This window comes from Plectropomus leopardus, chromosome 15 (assembly GCF_026936395.1).
Source record: "Plectropomus leopardus strain MGB_pleo_1.0 chromosome 15, ASM2693639v1, whole genome shotgun sequence".
Taxonomy (NCBI): domain Eukaryota; kingdom Metazoa; phylum Chordata; class Actinopteri; order Perciformes; family Serranidae; genus Plectropomus; species Plectropomus leopardus.
In genome coordinates this window covers 28440606-28463576 of record NC_142190.1, presented here as the reverse complement: position 1 = coordinate 28463576, position 22971 = coordinate 28440606, and the positions used below count along the sequence as shown (strand labels likewise).

Genomic DNA, 22971 nt, shown 5'->3' with positions numbered 1-22971 from the left:
TTTCAGTTTTGATTAAACATTTGCTAAAGGTATTTAAACTTAGTTTTGTGTTGGATTTTGTTATATTCAAAATTATAAATACTGACAGAAAGATTTTCATTTTAATTGTATATTCGTATCGGTTCCAAATATCGGTTATCGGTCTCTTTAACTACTAATAATCAGTATTGGCCCTGAAACACTAATATCTCCATTGACCCTTACATGTAAATGTTATTTTGGTTTGGCTATTTTTACACAAGTCAAACATCTCGATGCACAGACTTAGATGTGATGGTTAATCAGAAGCTTGGACAACACTGTGGGGGTGCAGGGTGAAAGCAGGGGGGCACAACCAGGAAGTATGACTCACTGACTTCTCTCCTCTGATTTTAACTGGAGTCTAAATCAGAGCCACAGAGGGAGGTATGGAGGTATAGAGGAAGAGGCTTGTGCTTTTAAGGCAGATATTTGATGTACGCACAACACACAAACCACCAGCATACATTACTGTCAATCAAGTAGAGTCATACATCACATACTTCAACATTACACAAGGCGTACTCTCTCCTTGTGTAGGACTGAAGAGCTCTTATCAACACCTGGCAGTTATTGCTGACATATGGCTGTGTCTTTTGAGGAAATGGATGGGGAGACAAATATGGGCCTTTCATCACTGCCACTGCAATGCATTACTGGAGCTATCAGAGCAAGACAAAGGATATTAAAAGTATGAGAGGTAATGTCTGGGGCCCTGTCAGGGATCACAGTAACAAGTCAGAGTCGGCTGAGTGGGCACTGTGGAGGAGGAAAAACTAGCCTGAGGAGTAACACATGATCCAAGGGACTAGCCACAAGGGACAGTGACCTTTGGCCCCAGAGGATGAATGACCATGATATATCAGCATCAACACAACTAAACATGCGGTTAGCTGCATTTGCAAATAATGAAGAATATATACTGCATATCTGGTAGGGCTCAACACTTTTAAACATTTAACATCCTGCTCAACTGTTTTGTAAAGCAGATTTTGAGTCACTACATCTCAATGAAAAATGTGTTGAATTTAACTCATGATTGGGCCATTTATACCATTCGGTCTAGGTATGTTATGATAAAAAAAAAATTCACTAGATGTCACCGTGTCTTCAAGCGGTCTGCCTTTTCAGTTAGCAAAAAAGCAAAAAATCACTCCAGACGTGACGGCTCTGTATGGTGGGATTTTCAAAGGTAGTTATATTTATTCAACATGTTAAAGTATCAGAGGTCTTACTAAACAACATTTATGTCACGTCATACAAAAAATACAAGTCTAATAGAGTCAAATAAGATTATTAAAAAACATGCTCTGCCAAACGGCTGATTTGGCCTTTTAGGGTACTGGTAGTGGAGCTAAGCTAATATAATTGAAATTGGCTATTTGCTAAAAAATAAAAGATCATTCATTGTTGTTATATGATGCAATTAATGTTTTATTTTTTATATAGAATTCAGAAATTGCTTGTCTATGCCTGCCTTGATTAGTCAGTGTGTAAGGTAAAGAGGTAAAAATATTCATAGTGTACAGTAAAACTGATATTTCTTCTTTAAGATGGGTATTTTTAGGTAAAATAAGTATTGTTGGGGCCCCTGTCCACTGCAGTACATGGCTTAGGTTCTGTGCGGGTATATTTGGTTTATCAAAGATGCTATCAAAGAAACACAGTGCAGAAAATAGCGTGACATCACAGTTATTCCGTATATAAACATATGATAAAGATAACAGGAAATATTGATCACCACACAGCAAGGTGCCTACTGCAGCAAACCATTGTTTCCTCCCTCCTTGATAAACACCTCAGGCCTACTTAAAGGCATTTAAAGATTAAGGGATTTAACAGGGAATAAATCCACTGACTCCACTCCACTTCGCAAGTGATTTTTCTGTAAAAGCTATCGCTCACAGAACAACACTGTTAAATGCTCGTCGCCACTGTTTATTTAAAAGTAACCTTCATACCTTCCTTTTATTTGGCCATGAAAGAGAGTCAAGGGCAATGCTTTTATGAGTTTATAGTGCAGCCAAATAAAGTAAATCCTCCAGATTAAGTGATCCTTTAAGATATGAGTTTGGATTTGCTTGAATGTAATTTTAGCAATAGTTACTTGTACACAGCCATAGCTTAATCCCTTTAGGGTTTTCAAAACCACTGAAGGATTTTCAGGACCAGAAGCTAGAGAAATAAATTTAAGAACAGAGAGAGAGAGAGAGAGAGAGAGAGAGAGAGAGAGAGAGAGAGAGAGAGAGAGAAAGAGAGAGAGAGAAAGCTCAAGACCTTGTTTTTGCAGAAATACAAATTGTGAGGTGTTTTACCTTTTTCAAAATAAATCTATAATACATTCTTAGTATATGAAATATATGCATGCCACTGTGTTCCATTCCACTACAGTCTGATTAATCAGCAATATCTTTTCGTCATAACTGAGCGTTTTTGTTTTATATCTTCATTACAAAGTACATGAAAACATTATATGATCATGTTGTGAAAAAGGACTAGACTATTAACTTCCTTCAGGTCAAAGTAAATGTATGGAATCACAAATGTGGAGGAATTAGGTAGAAGCATTTGTGATTATTACTTGTCTGACAACATGCGATCATCAGAATACAAATAACATTCACTACAAATTTGCGTAAGCCACAGATAACTTTCAGCAACACAGCACGTGGACAGCATCTGCTCCTGTGTGAATCAATGAGCAGGGAGAGGAATCAATTCCCTCTGAAGCCAGCTATGCCGAAAACATGTGCACTCACAATAGTAAAATTACTACTGTAAAGATACAAACAAAGCCACACTAATATATGAATGAGTACAACTTTACAACTTACCCCTCCAGGTTATTCCTCCAGCATTATTGCTCCATTTTCTCCAGTAAAGCCAAATCTCTGTCAGTGTGTGTTTTTTGAGGCATCCAAGTGCTCAACAATGAAAGCAGAGACAGGAATAAAAAGGAAGATACAATGCGGACCTGTAAAAAAACCAGAGGAAAAAATCAAAAGAAGGAGTCTATGCCGTAGGAAAAGCCTAAATAATCCATCTGTGATCCAGGAGACGCTATCAGATGGGGTGCATACAAATCACAAAGCTACCTCTGCAGCAACCTAGGTCCAATATCCTCAGGGTCCTAAGGCTGCACTCACACAATTTACTCTTACAGATAAAGCCTGACATCTCACACACTCAAGGACGGTATAAAATGGAGAATTTCAACGAAGAAATTTGCATTTCGATTTTTATTGTCAGACTATGAAAACACAAGATTTTTTTTCCCTAATTTTTCAATTTTCTGTCCTTTATACTCATCGGGGAAATCGTGGACTGCGCTATTAATATGTGACATGTTGAAGATTATTCCAAATGCTTTCAATAAGTGTAGAATTCTGAATAAATTTACATATTTGTAGAGTGTCAGACGGAGTGTCTTAAATATAGCAACACTACTTATGGCATTATTTCTAACACTTTGTATTGCAAAACAAGCTCTCATTACCAACAGTTTGTCACAATGTGGAGTCTAAAGCAATCTATAATTTTGATGGTGTTCCAAATGAGGCATTGCAGCTTAAACTAGCTGCAGCAATATGTAGAGAATCCCAGAGTGTGTTGTTGCAATAGCATCCCACAGGGTCTACGTTCACCTGCAGCAAAACCAGCCTGTCTCTGTCTCTTTCACCGAGTGAAACTGAAATTGGTTTCACCCATTTGTTTGCTACCTGCTTATTCCAATTCAGGTTTAAACAGTGGGGGTGCTGAAAATGTAGCATGCATGGGCCACATGGCAGGAAAACACCCAATTCATCATGGAGATAGCAAAGACAAACACATTTACACCAAAAAAATGTTGGATTATGCAGTCCACCTGACTTGCATGTCTATCAATCTTCTCTGTGTATTTTGCATGCCAAGCTCACACACATCCAGTGAATTACTGTTTATAGAAATTGACTTATTTATTTATTTTATTGGAAACAATGTCCACAATGACTAATGCATGCATCTTCTTCTGTGTAATGACGTGTGTAACAAAAGGAGAATTGATCCACAACATTGCACTGCAGCTATTTATTCTATTCAGTCTACCATACAGCCGTGTGATGAGCCTTGTGGATTGCACAAAATCAGGCAAATACGCAAGAGCTAAACAGCTGTGTTACATGCAATTCAGCCAAAAAAGCAAAAGTGTAGTTTCATAACTGTTGTTATGAAAACAATTTATAAGCCTGTCTACTCTCTTGATTCTTCTATTAAAAGTTCAGTCCATGTACAGGAATATTCATCTCCAGAGTCAAATGTGTACTCATTACTGACTGTAAATGCAGAGACCTGCACCATATTGTAGACACAAACACATCAAAGAGGTTAGAGCATTTAGATATCCACAAAGGTAAACATTAAGCTGTTTGGCTTTTAGGTATTCTTACCAACATTTCCTCTAAAGAAAAAAATGATGGAGCAACATTTATAGTCTGATGCCGTTTTAGGGGGCATCAGGGCATGTGACCCAAAACATTTTCTTTTCAAGTGCGCTCTTATCAACAGCGCTCTTATCGAGATGCTTTGTCTAACTCACCAGCATGGCTTTGAATTAACCTCAAGTCAATATCATGCTCATCTATCATGCTGACAGGTGCACACTTGTGAGTGTGACATTGGAGAGATAATGATCTCAGGAGGAAACATGGTCTTCTCTTGCAGGAACGTTACTCAACAGGTCAAAATACCAAGTCACTTTCTGTTCAAGGTGAGATTCACAAAGACGGACAGAATGTGACAGCCAATCATAAAAAATGATGTTTTGTATTTGGAGGATCCAGGATATCTCCTTGCTGTTATTTAGTTTCATCATTGTTACTGCCTCCCTTTCAACTGTTTTCCCTTTCACTGCTGTCTCTTCAGTGTTCCAACACTGACACAATGTCAGCAACATTATCTTTTATGTTTCATGAATTGATTTTAGCTCTGCAGCTTTGACATTAAAGTTACCAACATTATTTAATTCAACACATTGTTATGGTTACTGCAATGTGTGTTGCAATGATAACTGTGCACTTATATTAAATTCTGGATGTGGAAAAGCATTTTGTTAGCAATATTATTTTTTGGCCTGTGTTTTCCTATTTGCACAATCTAATTTATTCATTTAAAGCTATTAAATGAGGAGAAGCTCATTACTATTTGGGAGTTTTCCAGTATGCATAGGGCAACTGAAGTGCATTTTACAGTAGTTATTTTTTAAAGTAGTTATACAGTAGTTATATATGTAACTACAGTCATATATATATATGTGTGTGTGTGTGTGTGTGTGTGTGTGTGTATACATACATATATACACACAGATTACCTTCACATATACTTTATTACCTACGGACAACATTTTTAGGGTAAAACCAAATACAATCAGCTTACTTAAAGGAATACTTTACCTGCAAAATGACCATTTGTGTATTAATTAGTCACCCTCAGTTCTTGGAGAAAGCTTTGTTTTTCATTTATGCCTCTACGGGAAATGCAGGACAAATTTATTTTAGGGCAGGGCGATATGGGCTGAAAATTATACTGTGATATTTATAGGCTATATCACAAGATACAATTTATATCTCTATATTTTTAAATTTCCTCAAAAACCTCATTAATGCTAGAAATCGGAGACATATTCGAACATTACAATTCTTTTTTTTCTTTTAAATTCCAAATTCCCTCTTTGTTGTGACAATTTTGTAGGAATGACTATTGGTGCCTTGAAAAATATTAACACAATTCAATTTTTGATTAATAATCATTAGTCATGTAGATAAAATAACTGAGTGGGTAAAGGCAAGTATCAAAACAAGTAGAATTGTCTCATAAGTTAGGAAAGTAAACCACTTCACTGTAATGCAACCTTTAGAATCTGGAAAAAACACCATTTATTCCATATCATGATATAACAATATCCAATATCTAAGACAATATATAGTCTCATATCTCAGTGTGATATAATATCTTTATATTGCCCACATTAAATAACAGTAAAAGTATACCAAAACATTTATTTACAAATTTGTAAATTCATTCACACAGCTTGTGAAGTATAATCAGAGTATCATTCATACAGTCAACAATACAACACATGCATTTTTGCTAAAGCCTTTACAGAGTGCCCCACAAAGTTAGCTCTGCCCTGGTGTCACGGAAACACCACATGATATACAAATGGTCATTTTGTGGGTAAAGCACCGCTTTTAAGATAGCAGTGAGATGATGAACAAACCTGTACTAACCTCTGCGAAAGTGTTGCCAAGGGCCATTTTCATGATGCGTCTTGTCTCTGTTAGAAAAATAAGAAAAGACAGATTTGGCTTGAGGTTAAAGAAACCTGTTGACCCTTAGTCCTGGTCTGTCTTTGCACTGTTCAATTATTGGTCTTAGTCTCAGTATTTGTTCCTTTAGCTGCATGGTGAACCTGTCACATAGACTAATGGTAAGCACTGAGGTCGATTCGGGTCCAAAAATAATCTTTTACCTCGGGCCACCACCAATTAACACTCCACTTTGACCACTGAGAGTTGATTAGGAAACAATTCCCTTCAATAAGAATGCTCTGTCTCATACTCACACGGTTTAAATGTGATTTGCTCATATCAAAAATGGTTCTATTACCATACATTTATATGTTAATATTTGAGTTTTCTTTCTCCCCTTTGGTTGGGCTGACTGACACTTCAGCATCGACACAGTCAAAGAGCCAAACAAAGCCATTTTTGTGGATGGACCATTATACAAGAGCTGCATGGGGAATGTGTGAGAATACAATCCAGGTGTCATTGCCCCTTGGTAATCTCTCTCGTCTTGAGGAATTCATTTTCTCTCCAGCTTCACTTGAAAATGACATTCTGACACCATTTACATGGAAATCACTTTGCCTCTTCATCTGTAATAGTGGCCTGTGTGCAGACAGGGCCTCTCAGACGGCTGGACTATTAATGGACATAAACAATGAAGAGGGCCAAGAAAGATAGAAAAGAAAAAAGATGAGAGGAGGAAAGAAGAAGGAATAAAAATAAAGACAAAGTGAGAAAAGAAAGAAAGAAAGAAAGAAAGAAAGAAAGAAAGAAAGAAAGAAAAAGAAAGAAAGACAGACAGAAAAGGTACTGAAACATGGTGTTTCCAGAGTTAAAGTCAAGGTCAGAGTTCTGGGTATTAAAAGCTCAAGAACAGATGGAGACACTGCGGGAAAGTATAATGTGGGAAATTCCTATTTCTCTCCTTAAACATGTGTATCTTCTCTTTCCCTCTCTTGCTCACTGTCTACCTCTCTCAAACATGTGAGAGATGTAAAGATTTTCCCTGAAAGAAGAGAAATCCACCATTAAAGCTTACAGTAGAGAAGGTGCTGAGAGGAATGCACACAGGCACAGGATAATGTCACAGTGAGATTTGAATACAAAAATGCGTCCATTCTTGAAAAGAGATCTGATCACCATAAGACAATTTCTTGTTAACATCAATAATGTTAGTTAAAGTGTAAACTTCCAGAAACACTTGTGTTTATGTCATAAAAAGAGCAACATTCCATTGCAATCTCAACAATTACACCTTTAAAGTCCAAAAAGACATGTCTGTAACACATCACACACATACTGTATGCATCTCCATGCACACTGCACAAACCTGTGCTGCCACTTAAGCATGGGGTCATGTACATTAGCTGTACATGAACATACACAACAATCTACACCATGTATTACTTTGTCAAGTCATGAATTAATGCGTGGTATAACGATGAACATGGAAATGGTTTTTATATAACACTGCATCATATTGCTTGTTTGCTTGTAGAAATGTACTTGTGATAGAATAGATATGTGTGCTGTCATTTTGATTTAACTAACTGCCTCCACCTGGTATTACTGTAAAACTACTTGAAAAAGAGCTCATGCAAACACAGTAATAAAATATAATTTAAATTTGAAAATAATGTTACACTATACTACAACATTATCTATGCCCTTTTCCTTTATGACTAAACCAGACTTCCACCGAGCAAAACCCAGTTTACATGCATTGCAAGCATGCAAACTTTAAACTGTGTTTATAGAGCTAAGAGTATGGTGTTAAATGAGTCTTTGGTATTTAATTATACAGTGTATTTTGTATTTTGTTTGTTTGTATGTAATTACAGTAATTTAAAGAGGAATCTCTTCATTCGTTAGGCTGAAAAACATCTTACCTTTGCAAATAATGTGCAGGGAGAATTAGTATCTCAAGTTGTCACAATAGTGTTCATTGGGCCAAACTGTATTGAATTTTATGCGTTTGCGTTTGAGAATATATATTTTATCAGAACATGGACCTGCACTTGTATAGCGCTTTTCTAGTTGTTCGACCACTCAAAGCGCTTCACACTACGAGTCACATTCACCCATTCATATTCACACACTGGTGGCCAAGGCAACCTTATAAGGCGCCACCTGCTACTCAGTTTTTAGACATACTCATTCACAGATGGAACAGCCATCAGGAGTAATTTGGGTATCAGTACCTTGTCCAAGAATACTTCGACATGTTGATTGAAGGAGCCAGGGATTGAACTGCCAACTTTCTGATCAGAGGATGACCTGCTCTGGCACCTGAGCCGCAGCTGCTCAAATCAGACACAGATGCTGTTGGGCAGAGAAATGTTAATTAAAACATATCTTTTTAAGCCACAGTCAATAAATTAATATAGAGCAAGAGCAACGCTAACAGGCCAACACACCTTCACAACAACTGGAGTGTGGTAGAGATTGACCTTTTCACAACAGACATTTTGACTTTTTATAGTAGGAAAAGCACAGGGGAAATTGATAAGATTACCTTTCCGTCTAGAAATGAAAGCTCCTCTTAACTCAGCCAGATTACTTAATAACAATAAAAGTGTCAAGCTTTTGGAAAATTATGCCACTCTCTTCCCTGAATCCTCTGACTGAATATATTTTGTATTTGTATGTTTGTACATCCATTGTTGTTTTTTTCTTCCTCTTATACTTTTTTTCTTGCTTATTTATTTATTTGTTTGTTTACCTATGTATTTCCCCATCTGTATATTTGTCTGTATTATTTTCATAATTTCTCTACTGCGTTTTTTATTTGAAGCTTTCAGAATTATTGTTTGTTTTGTTTTGACTTGAACTGTACCTTTTGCCTGATGTTTTGTGTTTGGTTAATTAATTAAGAATTTTTAAGATGGCTTCATGCTGTTCCGGTGTCCCAGTAAGCCATGGCCTAAACACAAGGACCACGAAAACAAAGCAGCTAAATGAAATGCCATCATTATTAATTTAATCATTTACATCTGTGCTATTTCTGCTGTGACGTGGCAAAATGGCCTTTTAAAAAACGCTTATAGACCCACCTTAGCCCACGCCTGGTTTTAGCTGTTACCACAAAACAAACCATTAAATACATCAATTTCATTAAATTTTAGCTTTTTTGTTGGAAAAAACAGAGTGAGACGTGTTTACACTTCTTATGTGTAACATTAACGTTAGTTCGGTGTCACTGCCGGTTGCAGTGGGTTTAGCAGATGCTAACGTTAGCTTAGTGTGAGCTAGCTTAATTTGCAGTGACGGTTAATTAAACGTTAGTGGCTATTTTTCTCAATTTTTAAAAACTGTATTCGAGCTGTAGGGCCTCTGAAACTAAAGGTATAATTGTGAATGTTAAAAACACTGCTATCACGACCATAATTTTAGCCACAAGAGCAAAATGTTCGTTGTTCGCTTACTCTGACTGAAGCTTTGCCACAATGGTTTAAATTCCGTGCAAAAATTGCGACGTTCAAGTCCACTTATTTCTAGAAGAGTCTATTTTTGGGAAGTTCCTATAAGTTACCATACTAATGTTAAAGCACAGTAGCTGGGATTCGGTGATAGCAAATTGAGGATAATATCATCGTTTGAGTCATAAAACGGGTCACATTCAAGACTATTTGCAGTATTTTGTGGTCTGTAATGTGTTACCTCAGGTAATTCCAATTTCTACGAGCGTCAGTAAAGGCAGCACAGCCGGGCATGCCATGCGTAGTTGCAGAGTTGATAGGTGGAAAAACCTTACGTCATTACGTACAGCGGGACGTTTCTGAGAAGATAAACAAAAAGGAAGGAAGCCTACGGCCATACAATCGCGGCAAAATCGGTTCAAAAAATTTAGCTTTCAAGCTACCGTTGCTTAATACATGTTTGCTTAGATAGTCAACATTGGGCGTTCACAATCATGGACGAAGGAATTATATTTCGTATGAGTGCATTTTCAGAGCAAGGGGGGAGGAAATACATGGAGGATGTTGTCGAGATACGAATCGAGTACGAGCCGACGCAGTCGCCGTCGCCAGCCGAAGATTATCCAAAGTCGCAGGGACATGGAGGACAGGGAAAAACGGAGAGTGAAGCCACAAAACAGACTGAAAATGAGAAACACGGTCATAGCGGGGCTGCCGAGTCTGGCCCGGCTTCTGCAATGTGGGTAGAGAGTCTAGCAAACGAGGACAGTGGCAACAACAGTGCACCGGCATCAGAGGAGAAAATCGCAGGGCATGCAGTCGACACTCGGAAGTCTGTGGCGTTTTTCGCTGTTTTCGATGGCCACGGGGGTCGAGAAGCTGCACATTTCGCCAGAGAGAATCTGTGGGATTTATTGAAGAGGCAGCGGGGCTTTTGGTCCAAGGATCACAGTGAAGTGTGTGCTGCTCTTAAGAAAGGATTCATCGCCTGTCACCATGCAATGTGGAAAGAGCTACGTAAGTCATCAAACTTGTAATTTTCCGTTTTCATTGCTGCTTATTGCTCATAAGCCTTGCAGTCACAGCAAATTGTGTCACATGAGACAGTATCCCACTCAGCTGGTATTCCCGGTCCTCTGCCGACTGGCCCACCCCCATTACAAAAACACACTGAGCTGTAATCTGATCACAACACAGCTCTCATAGTTGACATAAGCCATACAGCTCTGATCAATGTTTTCATCACAGCATTAGATAAGTGGATCAAGGGTTAAAAGGGTAAAATACTACTCTGAAAGCCCCCAGAAGACCTAAGTAACTTAATGTAGTCAGTTTATCAGCAACTCATATTTCTGTCAATTTGTGGTTATATCAGGTTACAGTCTATGTTTGGTGATAGCTGCGATTGTGTTCTCCCTGTGCATGACGGGTTGTCCTTTTCAGCAATGCTTTAGTATCTATATAATACAACCAGTGCCAGGCCTAGCACATTCTGTGACCAGGGCAAGCTACCCCTGGTGTCCCCACCTCCCAAAACATATATTTATTACAGGCAAAATCAAGAGTAAATTAGAAAACAGCACACATTAATAACGCAACGTACGAACATCAAAAACTAATAACAAATGTTAAAAGAATATGGTATGTGCAAATTTGCAAAGTTCATAATAGTTTTCCTGTATTTAATGTATTTTATTTTTATTTTCACTGTGCTCAGGATAGGATGGCTTTTGCCTTTTTTTCTTCTCAAACTTCATTGAATAAATTCAACACAAGTACATTAAACACTTTCATAAAATAGGTTGTATAAAAATATTTCATCATGGGGCATCTGGTTACTCAGTGGAAGGATCGGCGCCCCATGTACAGAGGCTGTGTCTTTGCTGCAGTGGCCACAGGTTCGAATCCGACCTCGGCCCTTTGCTGCATGTCTCCTCCTTCTCACGCTCAAGCTGTCACGTCAATTAAACGCAACAAAAGCCCCCAAAAATTATATATATATATATATATATACCCATACCTATTAATGCTCTAGAATGTTCTGACTGTAATAATCTCTCACTGATGAACATTAGATGAACTGCATTGTCAGCACTTCAGGTGGTGCTCATGCTACTTGCCAATCATAGCATCAGGTCATTGGATCAAGTTTCCCTCAGGTTCTATATATTGTGAATTAGAAATTTTAAAAAAAGTTGGCCCTACACCGCCACCCCCCTCTGGGTGGCAGCTGCCCACGCTGCTTATAAGAAGATCCGCAAATGATGTAGTCGTTATTGAGTTTTATCACATCTATTATTAAAAGCTGGTGTTGTCCAATGTTGTTCATCCATCAGTATTTTCCACAAATGTGAAATACTCTGGATAATAAATATATATGTAGTGAAAGGGGTTCTGATAGGGGTTTGTAGAAAGTGGCGCTGAATCAGGAATTGGGTCAAAAAACGAGGCTACGAGAATCAGGACTTAATGTGAAAATCTTCTTAAAAAAACAACAGTCAAACACAAACTGAGACATGAAGATCAGATCACCTCAATTTACTGTAAAGCAAACTGTGAGGTTCATATAAAAGCTATACAACAAATGACTCAATAGTAAAGCAGTGGTGGAAGAAGTATTTAGATCTGTCACTTAATTGAAAATAGAACTCCTACAGTGTGGAAGCACTCTGTTGCAAGTAAAAGTATCCAAAGTATCAGCATTAAAATATCCTCAAAAGTACCAAAGGGTAAAATTCATTATGCAGAATGGCCCATTTCAGAATTATATATATTACAGGATTATAATTAGTCATCTATTAATGTATTTATTAATTAAATATTGCAACTGGTTAAGAGGAAGCTAACTTTAATTAATTAACACATACATGTTTGGTAGATTAATATAATGCATAATAATATATCATAATGTTAGTTTATTTATATTTTGTATTAATAATCCTAATCTGCAAAGTAATTTAAGATTTGAAATAAACCAAATGCAGTAAATAGTACTTCGTCTCCAAAATGTAGTGGAGTATAAAGTACAATGTAGTATAATATGGAAATAGGTCTAAATGAAAAAAAAAAAAATAGGTTGAAAATGTCAGCAATGTTTCCCTCATTAGAATCTATGTGTGGCTTTTAGACGCAGCGCAATTAATGATTAAGTTTCACTTTTACCATGCTTGGCTTTCTGCCGCTCTGTCTGTGCCCTGAGTATGCTCTGCGCGCCGAGAGTGTGGTGCAATTCATAACTGAACAGCTGTCTTTGTTTATGAGATGTAAAATCAATTTGTTGCTGCAAATGTTGTGACTGTGGCGGGCTGCCACAAAGAAGTGAATGTGCTGGAGACACTATTGTACTGACTAAATGTAGTACCATCCCACTAGCTGTATAAAAGTCAAAATGGACAAAACCACAGAGAAAAAGGGAACCTTTGGCAGCATGTTGCATATCACTGTTAAACTACTTTGCTGACATAAGTATAGAGGTACTGTTTGCAGTAATTATGGACTGTTGGGGTGGGATCATTTGTGTTTCCGTCTGGTTAGTAACTCTAGGTCAAGCCTGAGCTGAAGCCAAGTCTAAAACCTAACCTAAACAGCATGAGGCTACCCTTCAGGGATACGTTTCTATGGTAACATGGGTTTAACCTATTTAATCCTGCTTTATGAAACAAATTTCTCCAAAATGAGCCAGATTTACTCAAGTAAGCCTGTCTTATGTGGTCATCGTGCTTTATGAAACAATCCCCTGATCCGCGGCTGACAGAATGCATTTTTAGGAGTGCTATTTGACTGTGATAGTGTGCAGTTAATTGGTTTTTCATCTTTTCCTGTTTTTCTAGTTGTTTTTCTTTACTGTCATCTAAAATCTAAGATATTGTTCATCAAAATCTAAAAAAAATGTACTCACAGCATTTAGTAATTTGTAACTAGTTCTTGATAAATGCCTATTTTAAGATCATTTTGGCATTGTGTTATTGTCTTTACTGATAGTACCAACAGTAGTTCCCTTACAAACTTTGACCATATCTGCAAAAGCACACAAAGTACTGAAACACACTGATTAATTTGCAGCCTCTAATTGTGCAAATAGACAAATGTTCCAACACCACTGTGTCTCCATCAGTCAGAGACCATGTGGGATTAGTGAGTGATTTGTTTTTTTCTTTTTTTTCCCCTCACAGCGGAGTGGCCAAAGACGATCACTGGCCTGCCCAGTACATCGGGCACCACAGCCAGCGTGATTGTGATCCGCGGAGTTCACATGTATGTTGCCCATGTAGGAGACTCAGCCGTAGTGGTTGGAGTGCAAGAAAATGACTCTGATATCAGGCTCCAGGCACTTGAAATAACACAAGACCATAAACCAGAACTTCCCAAAGAAAAGGAAAGGATTGAACGACTGGGTGGCAGGTGAGTTGGTGAGCAGGACCTCAGAGTGGACTTCCTCTGGAGGGGGGGGGTTAAATTGTATTATAAGGTTAGAGGCTGTGTCAGTAACATGACACATGATGGAAGCTGTTATTTTCTTCCACGTGTTTCTTTCAACATTTCAGTATTACCTGTCAATCTTAAAAAGTTTCCCTTGTGTTGAAGTGTGTCATTCTTGTTACTGTAGTGTAATGAAGAAATCCGGGGTGAACCGTGTCGTGTGGAAGAGGCCCCGGCTCACTCATAATGGCCCTGTGAGGAGGAGTACAGTCATAGACCAGATACCATTCCTGGCTGTGGCCCGATCTCTCGGTAAATGTGACACCCTGTTTGTCAGTGTCAGCAAGGGTATACTGAGAATTTTTGTTGAGTTATTGCTTCAAAACTAAGAATATTTTCTCATCTTTTGTAAGGTGATCTGTGGAGCTACGATTTCTACAGTGGGGAGTTTGTGGTTTCCCCCGAGCCCGACACCACTGTGATGACCCTTGACCCCAGTCGGCATCGCTACATCATCCTCGGCAGTGATGGACTGTGGAATATGATGCCACCCAAAAATGCTGTCAATATGTGTTATAGCCACGATAAAATGGTGGTGCGTAATTCTTTGACTAATCTCAGCCTTATGCACTTTTCAAACGATGGCAATAGGTGGGCTTCTATTAAGCCTTAAATTGATCAAATTGAAACTGCAAAAATATAATATGCCGTCAAGTTCCAAAAATGTCATATTTATCACAGAACGTTTTTACGCTTGCATGAGGTGGTATTTCAGGCAATTTGATTTGTTTGGTGTAAGGTCGTCATAAAACTCATCATGTCTCAGTCTTAAGTCTGACCTTTTCTCTTCTTGACGTTCACCAAAATCAAACACGTTTTATATTTTTGTACATTTTACGTCTTTAGTAAAGACAGAGGGGACTCCAGGAGGTGCAAGAACATGAACAAGTCACAGATCTCTGACAAAAAACAAAAAACTGGTGGAGTGGTATTGTGAGCAAGAGTCTGTGTTTAATTTGGCGAGTATCTGATCTGCCAGTCAACACTATTTTGAAACAATTTGCCTCACATTCCCACCGTCTCCTCCCACTAAAACAGTGAAGCTAACCGACAGAGGCTGACAGCGAGTTGAGGCGAGAAAATCCAAAAGTTTGTACACAAATACAGTTTGTCTTTTTGGATTAAATTACTGCCGAATTGACAAGAGTAACGTCGACATTTGACGCTTTTAATTTTGTGTTTCTACAGTTATTGTTTTTTTTCAGAGAAGTATGAAATTGTCAGTGTCATATCTCTTAAAGGGAGTTTGGTGTAGTATTTTCCACCAGAAGCAGGATGGTGAATAATGTCAAAAAGAATCGAGTTGTTGTCTTGCAAATAGTGACCAAAAATGTATATATATATATATATATATATATATATAGACATATATGTGTGTGTGTGTGTGTGTGTGTGTGTGAGAGAAAGTATCAGACTTCAGTCATTTCAAAGTTTTCTGATGTACATACAACGCACCCGTTTTTGAGAAGTGTTTCATACGTAATCACGTACTGAGGAATGTTTTGTTTTAGATATAAAATAGTTATAATTTTGTCATAATGAAAGTAGTAGTAGAAGCAGTATTTACAATTTAAACGATTTCATGATAATTTTCTCTGTCCTTCTGCTACTTTTCTATTTTTTTATTTTGCTTTTAGGGACCAAAGGGAATGTCTTGCGCCCGTCGATTGGGATGCACAGCCCTACTGTTTTGGAAAGAACGCATGCTCCGTGCAGACAATACAACAGTTATCGTTCTGGCGCTACAGGAGCGTGGAGGCCCACAGATCCCTATGCACCGAGATGAGATTGTTGTCGACATGTCTACAGGAATTGACCATGTTCCATTCCCAGGAACTACTTATAACACATGTGCTGTCCCAAAGGTCAGTGCCAAAGTTTTGCTGCATCCTCATCCTCCTTTTACAATGTTTCATTAGGATGAATCATATAAATCACACGGCAAAATGACATATATTTTCCAAATGCAGAGTCGGTCACTGCTGGGGAAAGTTCACTAAGGCCACTCTGACAATGGAAAAATATACTGAATATTTGTGTGTTTGTTTGTTGTTTGCTGTTCACTGTATTGTCCTTTTTTCAATATTCCAGTCCATGTTTTATTGTCATTTTGTTTAATACTATCACCAATTAAAATCTGAAAGTGTGTAGTCACCAGTGGCTGCTGACCTGAGGTCATACCAGCAGTTTCTATCAGTGGACCTTTGGTTTCAACAAATCACTCTTTGTTTCCGGGGCCAACAGGAGGAGCATGAGGATGACATGTTTTTTGAAGAAGATGAGATATATGGAGAAGAACATGAGGGATGGCCATGCCTGGAGTGGTAGTGAGGTGATTGCTCAGTTCTAAAAATGTATCAAAGCGTCAACAACATGACCAGCCAATGATTTATGTCACCTGTTAGCTGAAAATTCAGGCTTGTTTTGTTGAACCTGGTGGCAAATATTCAGCCGTTTTAACCTAAAATGTCAGAGCTGGTTGTGTACTTTTTGCGAACCAGCATTGATTACAGCGGTGCAATATCAGCAGAGATGAAGATCACTTATTTCTTAAAATATGTTGCCCAGTATTTTACAAAGCCATTTTTATTTAAGTGATATTATCAATTCAAAAACATTGAATAGCTTTGTTAGTTGAAGATGATCACCATCAACAGTGCCACCTGAAACCTTCATTAGGCTTTTGCCACTAGAGGGAAATATTAAATGAGCTTAACTATTAAAACATGTGGAAAACGTTTTTTAAAAGGCAATTCGCAGTGCCAACACTAATAACAGCATACTAGATCTCACACGCGTTACACTTTTGTTGTGTTCAGTCGTAAAGGAATACTTAACTCGCAAAATGACCATTTGTTTGTCAATTGCTCACCAGGTTGATAACTTAAATTTGTGAAGCAAACTTTGTTTTGCTCGCATGAATCCATGTTGAAAAGAGGATCCAAAAAGGTGAACATTGTTCACAAACTGAAGTAAACGGAGACCATGTTTAACAATAGCAACTATATCATAATATCTGTTTACAAACTCTCATACATTTCAAATTATTTGTTCAGTACTTCTGAAACACATGCATTTTTGGGGGAAAAAATGGGATTCAAAAGATGTCAGCACAAACAGCCTCATGCATAGAGGAAGTGGTTTATATGGTCACATTTTTGTGAAAATGCAAATTCTGGAAGTTCTGGAAGTTCTGGAAGTTCTGAGCATACAACTACATAAATGTAACTTGGATTAAACGGGACAAGTTGTGTGAGAGTTTGTAAATGGATGTTTTGATACAGTTTAATCTTAAACGTGGCCCCTCTATGAGTTCAAGATGAATTTTTGTGGATTTTTTAAATTTTTTGGGACAATGGTCATTTTGTTGGTGAAATAATTATTTAATATGGACCAAGTGAAAGTTTCATCAGTTATCATGATATTGGATGAACAAATGGCACAACATTATTTTTGAAACATTTATTCCTATTAATTTTGTCTCCCTCACTCAATTTGGATAAAAGGACAAAATATTGCTTTTATTTAACTATTTAAAAATAGGAGACTTTATTGGGAAAAAGAAGTTCATTTGATCTTTTTTTTTATTTTGCCTCAATAATACTTATTAACGATGCATTATATTTTTTTCAAAAGTGTAACGCTACAAAATAGAGAACTCCGATGACCCTTCTAATACCCAAATTACCCAGCTCCATCATTCTTTAAAATAAAAGTCATATGTCTACATTCACAGACTGTATTTTTTACAACATGGAGCAGTATTGTTTTAAACTATTGTTTATTTTCCATGGTTTTAGTCTTTGTCCATTTGTAACAGCTTTCATCTCAATGTCTCATTCTTAAAAAGTTGTGTGTGACAGAATTTGAATGAATTTAGACCTGTTAGTAGATGTATATTGTTGTATTGGTAATTTGATTATTGCAATAGTAAATGATTTCATTTTAATTTTGATTTAAATTTTGTCTGTTTCATTTCAGCAGAGCGATGCAGTGAATGCTTCCTCACCATTCAAAGACAGTTCCACAGCTCTGGAGCAGGCATTTGGGCTGTATGAGGCGGCCTCCTGTGCCACCGCACAGCTCCTACCTGACGATGACTCCATGAGGGCCACATTGCCGCCCTCAGACAGTTCGGTGAATGTTTTCGAAAAGCAAGACTCGACAACCCAAATGGACTGCGCCACTCCTGCTCCTCCGTTAAAAAGGTCTCGCCGTTCTCCGCACATCCCGCCTGAACTTAGAGGTCCTCCCAGTCGGCTCAGCTTGTCCTCCAACAAAACTGTCCCCAGGAAGATGCCTCATAGCAACGTGCCCAGCGAATCCCGGCAAACTCGCGCTCAAAAGAGAGGTTCCTCTGAGGAAAGCGGTATCCTACCACAGCACCACAACGCTGCCTTGTGCGTGTGTTGAATCTTGTCTCACAGAAACAGTGTTTTCGCCCTGAGGCTAGAAGGATATGCGCATTGTGTCAACTTTGCTCATGAATCAGGTTTGCCACAGGCCTATTCCTAAATGTATACTTTTTATACAAAGTATTTGTTTTTGTAAATATGTGACAGATTTTAGATTGTAAATGTGTTGCTGTTTTAACCTCTTGCATTTCCTTCCTGCCCCCTCTTTAAATTTTAGTCCATGGTAATTTAAAATTTTAGATCCATTCAATCAACACAATCTATTTTCATACTTAGAAGTATGTATAGTATATCCAAACAATGTATTTTGAAGAAGATGGATCGCTACAGTCTGAGATAACATTGGTTCAAAATTGTGACACATGCAATCTTGCAATTTTCCTCAAATTAATTCCCTAGTTTTGATCTTTTTACTTCTTGGATGCTATAAAAAAAACAGCCTTTCCTTTATTGAGGTCAAAACCTCAGACCAGTTGTTTGGAATCTTTCCTCTTGGATGAAACATGTTACCATGCCATTGTTTATGCTTTCTTCTGTTGTTTAATCAGGTGCAATAGAAGCCCCTGGCAGTGGCAACAGTGTTGCATGCAAAATAATGGAACATTTTCACAAGCAGCAGTCTGAGGTAATAATGGTGGTACTGACTTTTAAGTTTTTATTATTTGTTATGTGTCTTTAACAGTGGCTAATTATACTGTCATGATCACAACTGCTTCTTAGCTAATTTATGTATCTTAAGCAAAGCTTGTGAGGAGGTAGCTTAAAGGGTTAATTTTCTCAAATCACAAAAAAACATTCTCATTCTCAAAAACATATTATCTTGTTTACTCTAGTTGTATCTATTCATATACAACCCCAATTCTAAAACAGTTGGAACACTGTAAAACATGAATGAAAATTAAATGTACTGATTTGTAAATCTCTTTTGATCTATTTTCATTTGAATACAGTTCAAAGACACAATATTCAGAGTACAAACTTAAACTGCATTGTTTTTTGTTAATATACACTCAGCCATGTTGTTGTAACACATCTAGAATGTGGCTTGCTGGAAAAAGCAGGGACTCTCCTGATAAGACAGCACCTTGATGGCAGCATATGTTGCTCCAAAACCTGTTTGTGACTTTCACCATTCATGGTGCCTTCAGAAGTTACCACTGCTATTGGCTTTAACACACCCCCATACCATCAAAGATGGATGTTGGCTTTTGAATGATGCACTGATAAGAATCTGGATGGTCCTTTCCCTCTGTGGCCCAAAGGACACAACATGCATGATTTCAAAAAACAATTTTCAAATGTGGACTCATCAGAACACAGCACACTTTTCTTTTAATGCAGTACAATCTGAAAAAAAGTTTATCAATCGGAACACAAAATGTTGTGGCTATGTACCGCATCCAGTCATATTAAGCTAAAAAAAATACTATTGCGAATTAATGCATTCTCTTTTTCATCTACTTTGTATACAGCATCTCACTGTTTTTGAAATTGTAGTTGTAGATACTGTTGTGTGATTTTATTGAATTGACCCTTTGAAGGTACCCTGGGTGATGTTTTTTTCATTGTTCATATTGATCCATTCCATGCATGTCAATTTATGATTTGGCCAGTGGGTATTGGTACTGTGTGGGATGCTGATGTAAAAGCTAAGGTCAATACCTGTGCCTCACTGGAAGGTGGTTAAAAGTGTGCTTTGCCCTGTTTGCCCTTCTGCTTTGTTGTCATGTATTTTTGTGTGTTGTTTGCTCCCATAACTTGTGTTTTAAACTGCACTTAAAACACCTTATGGTACGAATGCAGGAAGTGCCCGATTCATGGTATATAATAATTTATAAAGTGATCCAATTTGTGTTAATATGGCAGCTCAATTCCTGTTCTAGCTGATTTCTTTGCCTTCGTTGTGCATGAAAGTGTCATGGTTGCCTTAGCACAAATGAGTCAGAGGTGCTTTTCACAGGTTTTCCTATTTGGGACTCAAACGGGTGAGAATCTCCGGGATATGTCAATGTGAGTATGGCTGTGGCGGAGCTTCAACTGTTTATCATGCACCTTCAGTTCTACACAAATGTAATTTTACCATCCACACTACAGCTTACTGAATCATCTAAACCTGGTTCACATTTTTTTTTAGTTCTGTTATAGAGCAGTTTGTTGGTTGTACAGTTCGTCAATATGCAATAGAAGTTTGTACAGTACATTATTATGCAAAGTTATCTGGTTTTTCAGGAGTCTGGCATGCTCAGATCTAATCTGTATGTTGTAAAGTGTCCTGAGGTAATGGATGTTAATGGGCATGTGTTTTTGTTTTTTATTTTTTTGAAAATAACAATACTTGGGTCTGGCTTCATATCCACTGCAGCCAGTTTTCAGGACTAATTGTATAAGCTACATGCTTTGAAAGTGACTGGATCTACAGTGTCTGTGTGGTGTAATAAAGTTCTCATTTTCCAATTGGTGCTGTTACATCTGTTGCAGTGTCTGTTTTTCAAACAACGATATCTAACACCAGCGTGTAAGTGTTATCATGTCTATGATTAATGACTCAAGTATGTTTCTGTTTCATAAAGTAACTTGTTCATTAACTTTGTCAGAATAACCTTGTTTATATTGGGTTTAGCTACTGTGTAGCTTGAATACAGGGGTAATACTCACATTTATACCGGGTGCACTGGTGGTATCTTCCAGTAGATGGCGGTAATATAAAGGGATTTAACAGTTGTGTTTTTACAGGAACTGGTCTTGATAATATCTACACACAGTGTTCTGCAGTTTTAATTTCACAGGTCTGGGTCTGTGACATGCATAGAACATATATTTGCCTTTGATATAGAATGAGTTCAAAAATTAATATTTAATTCGTTTTTTTAATTAATATTAATATTTTACTTTTCAACAATGAAAGTTTTACGTTGAGATCTGCGTTGTAGTCAAGACCACCTAAAGCAAGACCATGTCATCATTTCCAAGACCAGAGTGTATCATCAAGACCTAAGGCCTGTGTGACACAACAAACTAGTAGCAATAAAGGCTGACTGTTCGTCGTCTCATGCCACCTGCTTCTCAGCCAAATAGTAGCACATGACAACACCACAAAGACTGAAGCCAAAGACCAACTCGCAAGTGCGTTCTGTGCCTGCATGAAGGTAAATAACTCTCCATACCAGCAGGCTGAGGTTGTCTGTATTCCTCGTTCAAAAAGGGAAACCGTAAGATCAACAGAACAGATTCAAGATGCTAGTTAGCCAGTTAGCACATTAAATAAACTGTTGTTGAAACAACAAAGGATATTTATTGTGTGCTAGCAAACAGTTCTGAACTGTCCCTGCCAAAGAACCCAATGGCTAAAAATAATCGGCGCATTTAACAAGTTGATTTTGATCTCACTCCCCCTTCACTTTAGATGTTTCTTTACTTTCCTCACTTCTGTATCTTTTCTCATGCACTGAGCTGAACCACCAATCAGAGTGATTTCATTCACCAAGGCTGTCTCTGACGCCCGGTCATCATGCTGAATCGGCTGAAAAATAGCTGACAAGGACCGACAATGGCCGACTGGGGTCAATGGTGCGGGACATATCGCAAAAACTAGGGCGACAAACGCTCACCGATGATCCAACATTTACCCATGGTCGACCCTCAGATTGGTATATCAGGGATTGGTGTATCAGAGTCAAGACCAGACCAGTGCGAGTCCCACACTGCATGACACACTTAACAATAAAATGTTGAACATGCAAACCATAGACACTCCTCAAACTAATGTGAAACGTTTATATTCCCATAAAACATGCGCAGAAGACAAATGAAGATGTGTCATCATTCAACTCTTTTATTCCAAGACTTTGTGTATATTTATGAGTGTACCATTAAAAAATGTCTTGATAAAATAATCAAAAGACATCGCAGAGATGAATTTCATGTATGGGAATGTTCTTTGTTTGTTTGTTTTTTGAGCAAACAAACACAAATACTAGGGAGCTGAAATCAACTGTACCATCTTAGTTCAACATTCAGACATTTTAATGATATTAATATATACATTTCTTTGTCGTCTCCTATGGATGGATCTGCTTAAACTATGCTAAACTGCCCCCACAATCTCTGGTGATACTGCTCTGTTTCGTCTGTAATACAGATGAAATGAATGCAAAGTACAAACAGAGGGCTTTGTTTGTCTCTGTATATTCATCTTACACTGAGTGTAAATTAGCCTTGAAAAAATGAGACTGAGACCTTCAAAAAGTGGTCTTGAGACCATGACTGATTTTAAGTACTACAACGCTGGTTGAGTTTGTTTTTTGAGTGTGTTGT

General features: G+C 37.8%; 2 protein-coding genes across 5 annotated transcripts in view; one reads left to right on the top strand and one right to left on the bottom strand.

Moving 5' to 3' along the window:
* LOC121952493 (roundabout homolog 1-like) overlaps positions 1 to 9805 on the bottom strand; it is a 130405-nt gene extending 120600 nt beyond the window's left edge. The window contains exons 1-4 of the mRNA XM_088088277.1: positions 9770 to 9805; positions 8546 to 8666; positions 6285 to 6331; positions 2853 to 2992 (exon numbers count right to left, since the gene is read on the bottom strand). The gene's annotated coding sequence lies outside the window, so the exon portion shown is untranslated. The remainder of the gene's footprint in view (positions 1 to 2852; positions 2993 to 6284; positions 6332 to 8545; positions 8667 to 9769) is intronic.
* Positions 9806 to 10122: 317 nt separating this feature from the next.
* On the top strand, positions 10123 to 21123 carry LOC121953037 (protein phosphatase 1D-like). 4 transcript variants are annotated; one of them, XM_042499959.2, is made up of 7 exons: positions 10123 to 10780; positions 13936 to 14164; positions 14370 to 14494; positions 14596 to 14777; positions 15880 to 16107; positions 16487 to 16574; positions 18227 to 18365. In XM_042499959.2, exons 1-6 carry the CDS (start codon positions 10258 to 10260, stop codon positions 16568 to 16570), a joined length of 1371 nt encoding a protein of 456 aa, XP_042355893.1. In that variant the 5' UTR covers positions 10123 to 10257; the 3' UTR covers positions 16571 to 16574; positions 18227 to 18365. The 4 variants fall into 4 exon arrangements, with proteins under 4 accessions (XP_042355893.1, XP_042355894.1, XP_087944405.1 ...); XM_042499960.2 differs by having other exon boundaries at positions 18224 to 18362; XM_088088279.1 differs by lacking the exon at positions 16487 to 16574 and having other exon boundaries at positions 18227 to 21123.
* Positions 21124 to 22971: the final 1848 nt, after the last annotated feature.

Bases quoted from the DNA above. Each gene is read 5' to 3' on its own strand.
- LOC121953037 (XM_042499961.2), top strand. From the start codon at position 10,258: ATGGACGAAGGAATTATATTTCGTATGAGTGCATTTTCAGAGCAAGGG. The intron at 10,781-13,935 runs GTAAGTCATCAA...TTCCCCTCACAG, and splicing joins TGCAATGTGGAAAGAGCTAC to CGGAGTGGCCAAAGACGATC. The intron at 16,108-18,223 runs GTCAGTGCCAAA...GTTTCATTTCAG, and splicing joins ACACATGTGCTGTCCCAAAG to CAGAGCGATGCAGTGAATGC.